General features: G+C 37.0%; 2 protein-coding genes across 3 annotated transcripts; one reads left to right on the forward strand and one right to left on the reverse strand.

The window, feature by feature from the left end:
* Nucleotides 1-255: 255 nt before the first annotated feature.
* LOC130717207 (psbP domain-containing protein 7, chloroplastic) lies at nucleotides 256-1,844 on the forward strand. Its single transcript, XM_057567348.1, has 3 exons — nucleotides 256-745; nucleotides 827-1,037; nucleotides 1,130-1,844. The coding sequence occupies exons 1-3, from the start codon at nucleotides 436-438 to the stop codon at nucleotides 1,440-1,442; spliced, it is 834 nt and encodes a 277-aa protein (XP_057423331.1). The 5' UTR covers nucleotides 256-435; the 3' UTR covers nucleotides 1,443-1,844.
* On the reverse strand, nucleotides 1,601-8,843 carry LOC130717206 (E3 ubiquitin-protein ligase JMJ24). 2 transcript variants are annotated; one of them, XM_057567346.1, is made up of 14 exons: nucleotides 8,648-8,843; nucleotides 7,978-8,526; nucleotides 7,735-7,877; nucleotides 7,540-7,639; nucleotides 7,299-7,431; nucleotides 7,110-7,164; nucleotides 6,350-6,989; nucleotides 5,887-6,216; nucleotides 4,974-5,375; nucleotides 4,791-4,863; nucleotides 3,013-3,098; nucleotides 2,469-2,588; nucleotides 2,277-2,347; nucleotides 1,601-2,035 (listed from the first exon to the last, which is right to left on the reverse strand). In XM_057567346.1, the coding sequence occupies exons 2-14, from the start codon at nucleotides 8,488-8,490 to the stop codon at nucleotides 1,936-1,938; spliced, it is 2,766 nt and encodes a 921-aa protein (XP_057423329.1). In that variant the 5' UTR covers nucleotides 8,491-8,526; nucleotides 8,648-8,843; the 3' UTR covers nucleotides 1,601-1,935. The 2 variants fall into 2 exon arrangements, with proteins under 2 accessions (XP_057423329.1, XP_057423330.1); XM_057567347.1 differs by lacking the exon at nucleotides 8,648-8,843 and having other exon boundaries at nucleotides 7,978-8,641.
* Nucleotides 8,844-10,847: the final 2,004 nt, after the last annotated feature.

The raw sequence follows: 10,847 nt of genomic DNA on the forward strand, positions 1-10,847 counted from the left end.
GTCTGATTGGTGTATATGAAGAAAGATTTGTTGAAAAATATCTATCAACTTAATCTAATGTCAAAGTTTTTAGGGGTTAGTCTGGTTATGGCTAACCGTAAAAAAAACTATATGGAGTAAGTATGCACTATGTACTTCTTGTTGAATTGTCGATAACCCAAGTGAATGAGAACCACAAAAACGCTATCTTATTTCCATTCCAAGAGGGACACAATAAGAATCCACCACGTGGTCATAAGTATTGTCTTAGGCTTAGAATTACATACTTTCTTGCGATTGGAACAACTCAAGGGAAGGAGGTAGCTACTTAAAAAGTACTAGATGAATTTACCAACGTAGAGGATATAATATTCTATCTACTATAGCCTAAATTGAACTTTGCATCGATATATATAGACAGCAAGTACCACAACAGTATTGTTTAGTGTTAGTGGGATGGCAGTGCAAGCAAGGTTTGGGGCATGGAACCGAATTGGCATGGCACAATGTTCAGGCAATCGAGAAGAAAATTTCAAATTCGCAATGAGGTCTCCGGCAGAGGATTTTGCACCACTAGCCACGAAATTTCAGCGACGGCTTCTCGTGGGCGTCGGGTCAGCTTCACTCGTAGCTTTGGGTGCAGATTTTTGTGGCATAACCAGTTTTCTTCTGGGGTTGTCACCGGAGAACGGCCGTAATCTGAAGCTGGACGTGCTTTATCCCATTGGTGGCTACAGCCGTTGCTTTGACACCAAGGAAGGATTTGGTAATAGAATTCACTTTAAAAATCTGTTATCTATTATTATGTTAACAACCATATTCATTGACTCCAAGGATGATATATCAGAATTCATATACCCAGCAAACTGGGTTGGAGATCAGACGGTGCTGTATCGAACTGCTAAGAAAAGAGAATTGGAAAGATCATTGGATCCTCCTTCCCTGAATCTACGACCACGTTCGAATGCTAATGAACCCCTAGTTGCATTTGGTCCCCCAGGTTCAAGTGGTGAGCTCAATGTTAGTGTAATTGTCTCCCCTGTTGCTCAAGACTTCTCGTAAGTATCACTCTTAACTAGTAAATACACAAGTCATTTCATCACATACTAAAAGGGAGATTGAGAGCTTGTATTTGTATCTTTTTAACAAGGATTGAAGCATTTGGAAGTCCAGAAGAGGTGGGTGAGGCTTTGGTTAAGACCATAACAGGGTCAGGACAGCGCCCTGAAGTGAAGGGCACATTGATAAACTCAAGTTTGAGGGAGGACTCTGTTAAAAATGCCAAATACTATGAGCTGGAGTTCAGAGTTGAGAGTCCCTCATTCCAGAGGCACAATGTTTGCGTCTGTTGTGCTTGCGGTGGTAGGCTTTTCACTTTAAATGCTCAGGCACCTGAAACAGCCTGGCCAAGGTTGAAGTCAGATTTCTATAGAATTGCTCACTCATTCAGCCTCACAGCTTAGTGATTTCAAATGAAAGCTTCATTGGGAGATATAGTGATGATACTTCCTCAAGACGATCCCAGAAGCAAAAAAAACTTCAAATTTATCTTCCTGGAGGAGCTTGAAACTCCTTTCTTTTGTTTCCAGATCTATATTTTTTAACTCCATGACTACAGATGTTATGTGTGATCAATGGGTGTTTGTTAACATTTCAAAACCCCAAGCATTTCTGAATTTAACTAAACTGTCAGCACGGACAAATAGACACGAGTTTGTAACTCTGTATATATTACATGTTTCTTTACCACTTATGAAATAAAATACAGATTCGAGATCTCATTTCAAGATTCTCTAATGTCTGTAACTACTATACACATTTTCAATGACTACCTAGGTATTTAATCAACTAAACTGAAACATTGACCCATAAATTATTGTTCAAATACAGCTACTATGATACTGTACATAACCCCTTTCCTGATTCAATAGTCGAGACCAAGCTGAATGGGGAAGTTCAGGCACAAGCAATCTGCCGCCGCTTAACCATCTTCTCATAATTCTCCGAAACCATTGCAGTCAAATTAGGGTCTCCATATCCAATCTCTGAGCCAAGTCTGGCAAAACAACAGATAAACAGTTTCACTATATTATATAGCCTTAAAGAGCAGGGGATGCTGGGACTATTTTTCACGAGGAATTAACCAATAAGAAAACATAGCATTTCTAAGCTTGATTTTGGAGGGGAACCAACAGGGAAACTGAACAATTCAAAAATATTTGTAGAAAAAAAAACAAAAGCTGCATGAGAAGGACACCGGTCGAGCAAATAACCAAGACAAGTTCGAATTTACGTACTTTGGGTCAAGTACAAGTTTCTGAACTTCTTTGATGGCAGAACTTGCTGCATAAAGAGATATCTTCCCGACCTGCAAAAATGCCCAACAGAAATTCAGGACCAGGATCTAGGTGACAATACAGAAACAAATGAATTACAAGCATTTTGAAAGGAGACTTCATAATTATATGTTATCTCATATATCTGTTGACCTCCAAAACTTGAAGCTTTGCTTCATGTTCATTAGGTAGACACCGAACTTCCTCAGCCAATCTTACAGCCTCCCCCAGGCTTTCCGGAGATAAGAAATCAAGGCCCAACTGAACTGTTGACTGAAATTTTCATAATACAGATATGATCACATAAACTATGACAAGTTGGACAATGGAGAATCCATATTGTTTTCATTAAACAAAAGGATTTCCACGTTAATACATCAAATTAAATATTCTACAATAATTTCAAGATCTTGGTTGTAATGAATCTAGGCTATTCTATTACAAAAATAGGGTTAAAAAGCCAGAGTATATTAATATTTAAGTCCAAAAAGAACTGCGGTTTTAAAACATTTGTAGCAACTTCCTAAAAAGTTGACTCCCTTTAGTGAAGAGTCTTTCACATTTAACACCCTTCTCATAAGCAAGGCAGATTGGCATAATTTCTAATCAAGAGGGAAGTGCGTAGCAGTGCAAAAATTGGGAAACGCTTAGGAAGGCCAATGTAATAACTAGAGAAATCTTACAAAAATTAACTCACCTGAACATTCCTCGCTTGGAAAGGACAACCAGCAGGAACAAATATAGCCTCCCCCAAATTTTGTTCAAATGACCATGGCTCAACTCCTACATAGGAAGATAATGAAATCACATTAGAAAGGAAGAAGATGAATACAATCATAGCTTCAAATGGGGGACTAAAAACTTGTTTAAGCCTAAAATCATTTATATTCAAAATTTCAAGCCTACCCACAATTTGTCTCATTAGTACTTCTAAAATTTTAGATTCAGCCTAATTCAATCCCAAAAGCTATAGCACATTCAGTGAGGATTGTCAAAGTCTTCATAAGAATTATTTTGGTAATACATATCCTTAGTCAATATGGAACCTTAACACACCTCTCTCACGACCCAGGTTAACATTAAGAGCGTGGAGTTTCTAGAAATGACAACTACAATGAAGGCCACCTAGGGTAGCTGCAAAGAAGGCGACTAAGAGCCCTGAATGAAGTTAAAAATTCAGGGGTGGCTTCAATGAAGGCTGAATTTTGGGTCCAATACTGGATCTCTGATACCACCTTAGAATTGGGGCTCGACCTAACTCGACCCAAAAAGTTAGTTTGTACGGTGGGGATTGCCAAAGCCTTTATAAGAAAACTTTTTGGCCTAATCTCAAGGCAATGTGGCAGTTTAGTATAAGCTTTTCATGATGAACAGTACACTTGTGAGTTGATCTCAGATACCTTCACTTAGGCATCATACAAGTGCTCAACATCGTTTTTCTTTTTCCAGCAAATTTATTTTCATTACTTTTCTGAATAACCATTGAAGAGCATAGTGAAGACTGAAGACTGATTCCAACACAGTGGCGGAAACAAGAAGTGAACTTTTAAGCAGGCAAATCCCCCCAAGAGAGTTGAGGGCATTCAAGAAAAATAAGAAATTTTAAGGGGAGTCAAACTGAAAATTGACAAAATAATGTAAACGAAACCAAAGGCTGTATGGAAGATTTACAGAGCATGTGACAAAATGGAGAGGTATGCTTAAATGGAAAAAAGAAGGGATGGAATGGGTAAAAGTTGCTTTTTCCTCATGTTGGATGATTAACCATAAAATTCCGATATGGAAGACTGTATAAAGACTTTTTAAGTAACAGAATTTATAAGGGTAAGATAGTAAATGACAACTTTTGACTATAAAGGCATACCATTACCTGTCAATGCCCTCAATTTGAAATAGAACGGAAATGTAAGAGCTTTGTAAATTATTTTGATGGGAGGTAGGAGGGGGAAGGGAGCATAAAAGTGACTTAAACATGTAGAAAGAATTTTGAGGAGGGGAAGGGGATAGAATATGCCTCCCACCCCCAAAACCACCAAAAAAGGAGAGGGGGGGGGGGGATAAAGTGTTGCTAGTAAATCTCATTCCAATTACATCCAAACGAGGGGAAATATTTTTACTAACTTACTTCCTTAAAGATCAAAACAACAGGAAGTAACTACCTTTCCTTGTCCCTTCGCTCAAAAACTTCCAAATACAGCACTTTGGGGAATGAGAAGGAATGGTTTTCCTCATATTCGTTAGCACTTCATAAATTTTAAACTTCCAAACAAGGGTAATTGTATCATTCTACTTCCGTACCACTAGATACCCATCATTATAAGGAAATGTTGTCAACTTTGGAGGTGTGATGGACCCACCCCCCCGGACACAAACAAATGCAAGGCCTTATGTAGTTCCTCTGTGTCATTGTCAACCTAACCTAGCACTTCTCTATCTAGCTCTTAACGATTCATGAAAAGCAAAATAAGATCTTACCAAATTCTTCCTTCAAATTTGTTTTATGATGTCTGTCGAGAAAAATTGCTCCATCATAAAGAGGCCATGTAACCTTTAATCCAAAGAGCACCATTATCGTCAACAATAAAATAAAAAAATAAAAAACTGGTAAGTTAACCAAAAGGAGGGAGTAGAAATGTAAGTTATTTTTGTTGAACTTACAAATTCATTTCCTGTGTCATCTGACTTCCCAAATTCCTTCCAATGCATTTTCAAATATTCAGTCACCTTTGGAACATCCTGCCGACGAAAGATATCCCAAAGAACTCCAGGATGAGTATTGTCAGAGACCTCTCCATTTTGTCTAAATGGAAGTTCAGAATTGACCATAGTCTCTTCAGCACTAGAATGGTTTTCAGACTCTTGATCCATAATTGAATTAATCTGGTTTGATTCCAAATCCAGTCCATTATTTTCTGTACTGAGTGGTGAAGGCGAACATATCTGTGGATCCCCACAAGATTCTTTTGCCTCAGGTTCCTTGTAAGCTTTTTTCATCATTTCAATTTTAGTTCTCTGCCAGTCCTTCAGTTTAACTTCACTTGTATGGACCAACAGGTAAACCTGTTGAAAAAAAACATTTATTTATCATTCATTAAGTAACTGATAGCCCGCCTTACAAAAAAGTAAGTTACTTATAGCCCATTGCTTTTCTTTATTTTTCTTCAAATAAATCAAATTCCATCATTTCACTCTAGACAAGACAGCAGGAAAGAGTGAGGCATAGAATTTAATTATAAAACACAAATGCACAGTACTTAGCAAAGTTTCGGTAAACAATCCACATGTTTGGGATTTGAGTTCAAAAAGTACATTGCAAATTGTCTCTAAGCCCTTATTATAGACAACTTGCATATGTTTAATTACAAATTATCAACAACCTGAATATATTAAACTGAAATTTTAGATATCTATAGATATCCTATAAAAAAAACATAAATTAATAGTGAAATTTGAACTAAAATTATAATGAAGCTTCTGATCGTAAAAAAATTTGTTTCTACTCACATCAAAACTACAACAGAAAAAAATTACATTTTTCAACTGTTAGGTCAACGAGGATAAAGTACTGTACCATGTCACGCATATTGAAGTGGAGATTTGTCACTGAATCACCTCTACCAAGTTCGTCACTAATCCCATAAGATATATATATTTTGGGACCTACATCATTCTGCAAGGAGTAATGGGGCAGTTTAGCTGCAACATTAAGAAGGCCCCACTTGGAGTGAATATACTGAATTAAAGGCAGTTTGCCGATAAATTCAGGTCTTTGGTACAATAGAAATTCTTCAGATGCACTTGGTGAAGGCCAATCCTTCAACTTCAATATCTGTGGCCAACCATTTTCATGAAAACGTCCCTCGGAGTATCCTTTCATGAACTGATGAAGCTCGATATCAATCTGTCAATATAAAAATAATAAATGCAGCCGTGTGGAGTGATTCAACAAAAATGATTAACCAAATAAACACATTGCAACAAAATAAGTACAATACCAATCACAAAAAACAGTAGATATATGGATATGTGTGTACCTCAGACCCATCTAAGCCATTTATGGCCTTCACCATTCTGTTTTCATCTTTCATTTTCTCCTCCGCTGTCTCTAAAACACCTCTCCATATGACCATCGGATCCCAGCTTGAAGCTGATGACCTATCAAATACTTGCTTAACAATAATGGGCTCACCAGTTTTCCAGTGCTTTCTAAAATTGGTAACCCCGTCTGTTTTGAGATCTTCAGATGATGGACAATATAGATAATTATCATCACTAACCTCCCTTTGGGAACAGTGGCAAAGTTTGAGAGAGTTCAACCCAGTTTCCGGTGGACTATCATCATCACTAATTCTGCAGCCACTAACCATTTCCTCTACATTTTTCACTAATTTTGCAACCCAATTCATCTTGAAAATCCGACTTAAATTTAGTGATGAATAACCACAGCCACCATACTCCCTAGGGGGGCATGGAATACTTTCATTGTCATTGGATCTCCAATTAGGAAACTTATGTAATATATTTCGACCAGAAGTTTTTGCTTGCTCTGTTGGGGGTTCATTACTGTGATGTACAGTTGCCTCACGAAGATCTCGACAACAATTGAGGCACAAATCATATGAGCAACTTGGACAGCGTCGGTGATAATCAGTGATAGGTATTCTACATAAATTGCTGCAAGGAAACAAACCAGAATAAATAGTGAGCCATATACTATGTATGAATCGTGACCGCACATAATGCTTCTACAACCATAAAAAACCATCAATTCTAAGAGAGGTGCAATGGACATACCAGCACATCTGTTCATCTGCATTCAATTTTGTCCTCGGAAGATCTATTTCAGCACCTGAGGGAGAAACCATTATTTCAACATAGTCAAATAGTTGTACACCAGAGAAAATAAATATATACTGTCAAATACAACTAGCAATTCAAGGCTGCATGCAAGCAAGCCCAAAGAAACCTCAAAATGCATCTTACCACGCAACTTCTTTTCAAGTTCAACTTCAAAACACTGTTCGCGATGGATCTGCTTCACTACAGGAAGAACTGACGAGAGCAGCAGGTGAAGATACTGTAACTTATCTAGTACAGGTATCTCACGAATCCGAACCTGAATCTCAGCAAAAACCAGAAACTTTACTGACTGGAAAAAGGATTGCATATGCTAAACTTTGAAGACATGCATAATCGAATGGTAAGTCGGTAACAATTAAAATACCTTTATTGAATTATCACTACGTAAGCAAACTTTACAATTACATATACCACGGCATGCAGGACATATCCTCTGAATTTCATCCAATGAAATGTTTGAGTACCTAAAAACAAGTGAGCCATAACACTCAGTCACCATCCAAAAATATACATAAATTCGACCGAATAGGAAGTGCCTGCACTAAAACTCTTTGCTCACCATGTTGATATACAGCTATCACAGTATCCTCTCCTGTCACATTTAAGGCACCAAGTAACTTGCTCTCTATCGTTCCTCCGGCAATGATGGCAAGTCTGCCCACAGGTTTCCTGAGAAGAATCCGAAGTTCCATCAGAATATTCCTGCCACACAACACAATTGCCAGTTTTCAATTCATCATACCCAACATACCCAAAACAACTTTCCATCATAAGAACTAGATGGCTGATAATAAAAACTCACAGTGGTGGCATTAGCATCCAAGCTCCTGTTAGCCCGCGATTCGGAAGCCCAATTCTCTTCATCAACACCACGTTCAGGGGAATCATCACCACCGGTAGCAGGCTTAGGAGCACGACGGGTCGCGGCGGAGGAGCCGCCGCTGCGTCTCAATTTATCAGGGTCAGGCGTGTAACGAAACTGGTTCTTGGAAACCTTATCAAAGAGCTTCTTCCCAGAGGAGGAAGAGTGATTGTTGTTGAAGGTAGTGGAAAGAGGGGCATCAAAATCGTCACTCTTGCTCTCCAAATAGACATCAGACTCACCAAGCGACATGGATTTCCTCTTGGCTTTCTTGAGATTGGCCCTCATGGCGGAATTGGCGGCTCTCTTCTTTGCCTGGATGTAGTGCTTCTCGCAGACCGTCTTGTCCGGCATGGACATCGCCGTGCACCTCCATTGCTTCCCGTCGGACCTCTTGCATCGCAAATCGTCTGGAATCCCGGAGCCTTCTTCGTTCGATCGAGCGTGATCCATGGTTGAAGAAGGAGAGAACGAACGAACTGAATCACGCTGAGTGAAGAACAAGAAGAAGAAAGAAACCCCCAATTGAGAAGAATTGAACCCTAAACCCTAACCAGAGAGAGAGAGAGAGAGAGAGAGTTGAATTTAGGGATTGTGGTATTGTATGTACCTGGTTTTTGTTACTATGTTAGTGTTACGGTGTAATGATGATGTTGTTGTTGTTGCAGTAGTAGCAGAGGCGGCGACGTCGTTTTGAATGTTGCAGGAGTGTTGTGATAAGAAAGATTGTTACAGTGAGAAAGCAACGATGGATAGGGATCACCATTTTTGCGCCTGCAATATTTAGGATCTTATAGTTTAGTGTGTCAGTGTGTCTCTCTGTGTCTTTGGATTTTCGAAGCTGGAATCATAAAACATGATAAAAATATTTAATTTTTAAGATTATATATATCATGTTTTTTTTTATTTGAAAGGAAGGTAAAACATGATAAAATATTAATTTTCAAGATTACAGATAGATAGATATGATATAAGAGCATCTCCAATACATACTCCCACCAATATTTATTACCATTGGAGTATATTTTTAATTCCAACATGGCTAGTGAGAGTATGTGAGTGTAGATACTCAATTTAGTCATCAAAAATGTGTTTGCATTTATTATTGCTTAATGTAAAATGTTTAAATAAAACTTGCAATTAATAAAATAATTTTTTATATAAACTTTTAAGAGTTGTTGGGTTGGAGTAAAAATTAATAAAAAGATGTAGATGATGTGGCATTATTGAAAGTTGTAAAAAGTAGAATGTAAATACTTTAGTGAGTATCATGGTTAAAGATGCTCTAATGATTTTAAATAGTTCCTAGTTAGAATAATTCTTGAGTTTAATAATTATGTTTTTTTTTAAGGACTACTTCTTTAGTATTTTTTGTCATCAAAATTGTATTTTCAGTCTTCAAATTTGGATTTTAGTTCCTCTAAGTACCTCTAACTAACTCACACTTGAGTATTTTCATAAATTTGAGATGTATTTCAAAGAAAAAAAAATTGAGGAACCAAAACTAATAATTCACTATTTTGTATACACCAAAAGCTTATTTAACCCTCTTTCTTATAACAAATCAAAAAATAAATAAAAATTAAAGAGAATAATTTCTACACCCTTACTTTCAAAAAAAAATTATATACCCTTGACCAAAACTTAAATCAGGGGCAGTTCAAGATGACTGCAAGATTTTCAGTTTTTTTTTTTCAAAAGTAAATTTCAAAACAAAATGTGTTAGACATAACTGAAGCTAAAATCTTTTAGGGTTTGTTTGGTAAGTTGAATAAAGAAATAAGATAGCACAACTTAATCATATTCTATTATAATTTGTTTGTTGCGTCTATATGAAAGGATAACAAAATCATACCATTTATCATATCATATTAATCAGGATAACAAAATCATACCATTTATCATATGATATTCATCAGGTATAAAATGGGAACCTACTAAAGGACGCAATTGCAATAGAAGAAGTGAAGACTCAGGTCCCGTTTGGAAAAACAGCTTAATTAAGCGTTTATGGTCATAAGCGCTTATGACATAAGGGCTTATTCATAAGCTATTTTTAAAAATTTATTGAAATAAATTAAAAATAAGCTGTATATAAGCATAAGCTGTTTTTCATAAGCTGTCCTTAGTAGCTTATGAAAATAAGCTAAAAATAGCTTATGGCCCTGCCATAAGCTGTTTGCATAAGCTCTCCCAAACACTGGTATAAAAGCTTATGCTGTCAGATAAGCTCAAATAAGCTCTTCCAAATTGGGTCAATGCATAAGACTTCTCTTATTTATATGGTCTAAAGACAATTGCTGGCGTCAAACATAGCAAGTTTGAAGCTTTGTGAAATCTGTGGTCAACAAGTCTGAATAATATTTTATTCTGGAAATAGTTTGTGTCATAAAGAAAAAGTAGACAATGCTTACCTCGAAACAAATATCAAATGTTCTATTACTACTATTATTACTAGTAAAGACAAAGATGTTGTTAGGATAGTACAAAAGCTTATGATATAGCATTGCTCAAGTATACACAATATATGTTTGGTTGGAGGGAGAGAAGGGAAAAGGAAAGAAAACACGAAAATTGAGAAATGAATTTGAACTAAGGTTAAAAACAAATTCATTCCTCGATTTCCGTGTTTTATTTTCTTTTCCATTCCCCTCCCTCGCAGTTAATGCATGCAACTTCTTCCCAAAGGAGTCAAATTAGGAGGCTTTCATCATCTCAGCGGTGGAGCACCGCTTGGATTAATTCCGAATGTATGGGAGAGCTGTTAGGTCCACCACGTGAGAGTATCTGCAGAAGGTACTCTGACACAT

This window comes from Lotus japonicus, chromosome 5, assembly GCF_012489685.1.
Source record: "Lotus japonicus ecotype B-129 chromosome 5, LjGifu_v1.2".
In the NCBI taxonomy this organism is placed as follows: Eukaryota; Viridiplantae; Streptophyta; class Magnoliopsida; order Fabales; family Fabaceae; genus Lotus; species Lotus japonicus.

Coding starts and splice junctions, on each gene's coding strand:
- LOC130717206 (XM_057567346.1), bottom strand. CDS start 8,490: ATGGATCACGCTCGATCGAACGAAGAAGGCTCCGGGATTCCAGACGAT. Junction 7,165..7,298: donor ACTTGAAAAGAAGTTGCGTG/GTAAGATGCATT, acceptor TTTCTCCCTCAG/GTGCTGAAATAGATCTTCCG. Junction 6,990..7,109: donor GCAGATGAACAGATGTGCTG/GTATGTCCATTG, acceptor GTTTCCTTGCAG/CAATTTATGTAGAATACCTA.
- LOC130717207 (XM_057567348.1), top strand. CDS start 436: ATGGCAGTGCAAGCAAGGTTTGGGGCATGGAACCGAATTGGCATGGCA. Junction 746..826: donor TGACACCAAGGAAGGATTTG/GTAATAGAATTC, acceptor ATGATATATCAG/AATTCATATACCCAGCAAAC. Junction 1,038..1,129: donor CCTGTTGCTCAAGACTTCTC/GTAAGTATCACT, acceptor CTTTTTAACAAG/GATTGAAGCATTTGGAAGTC.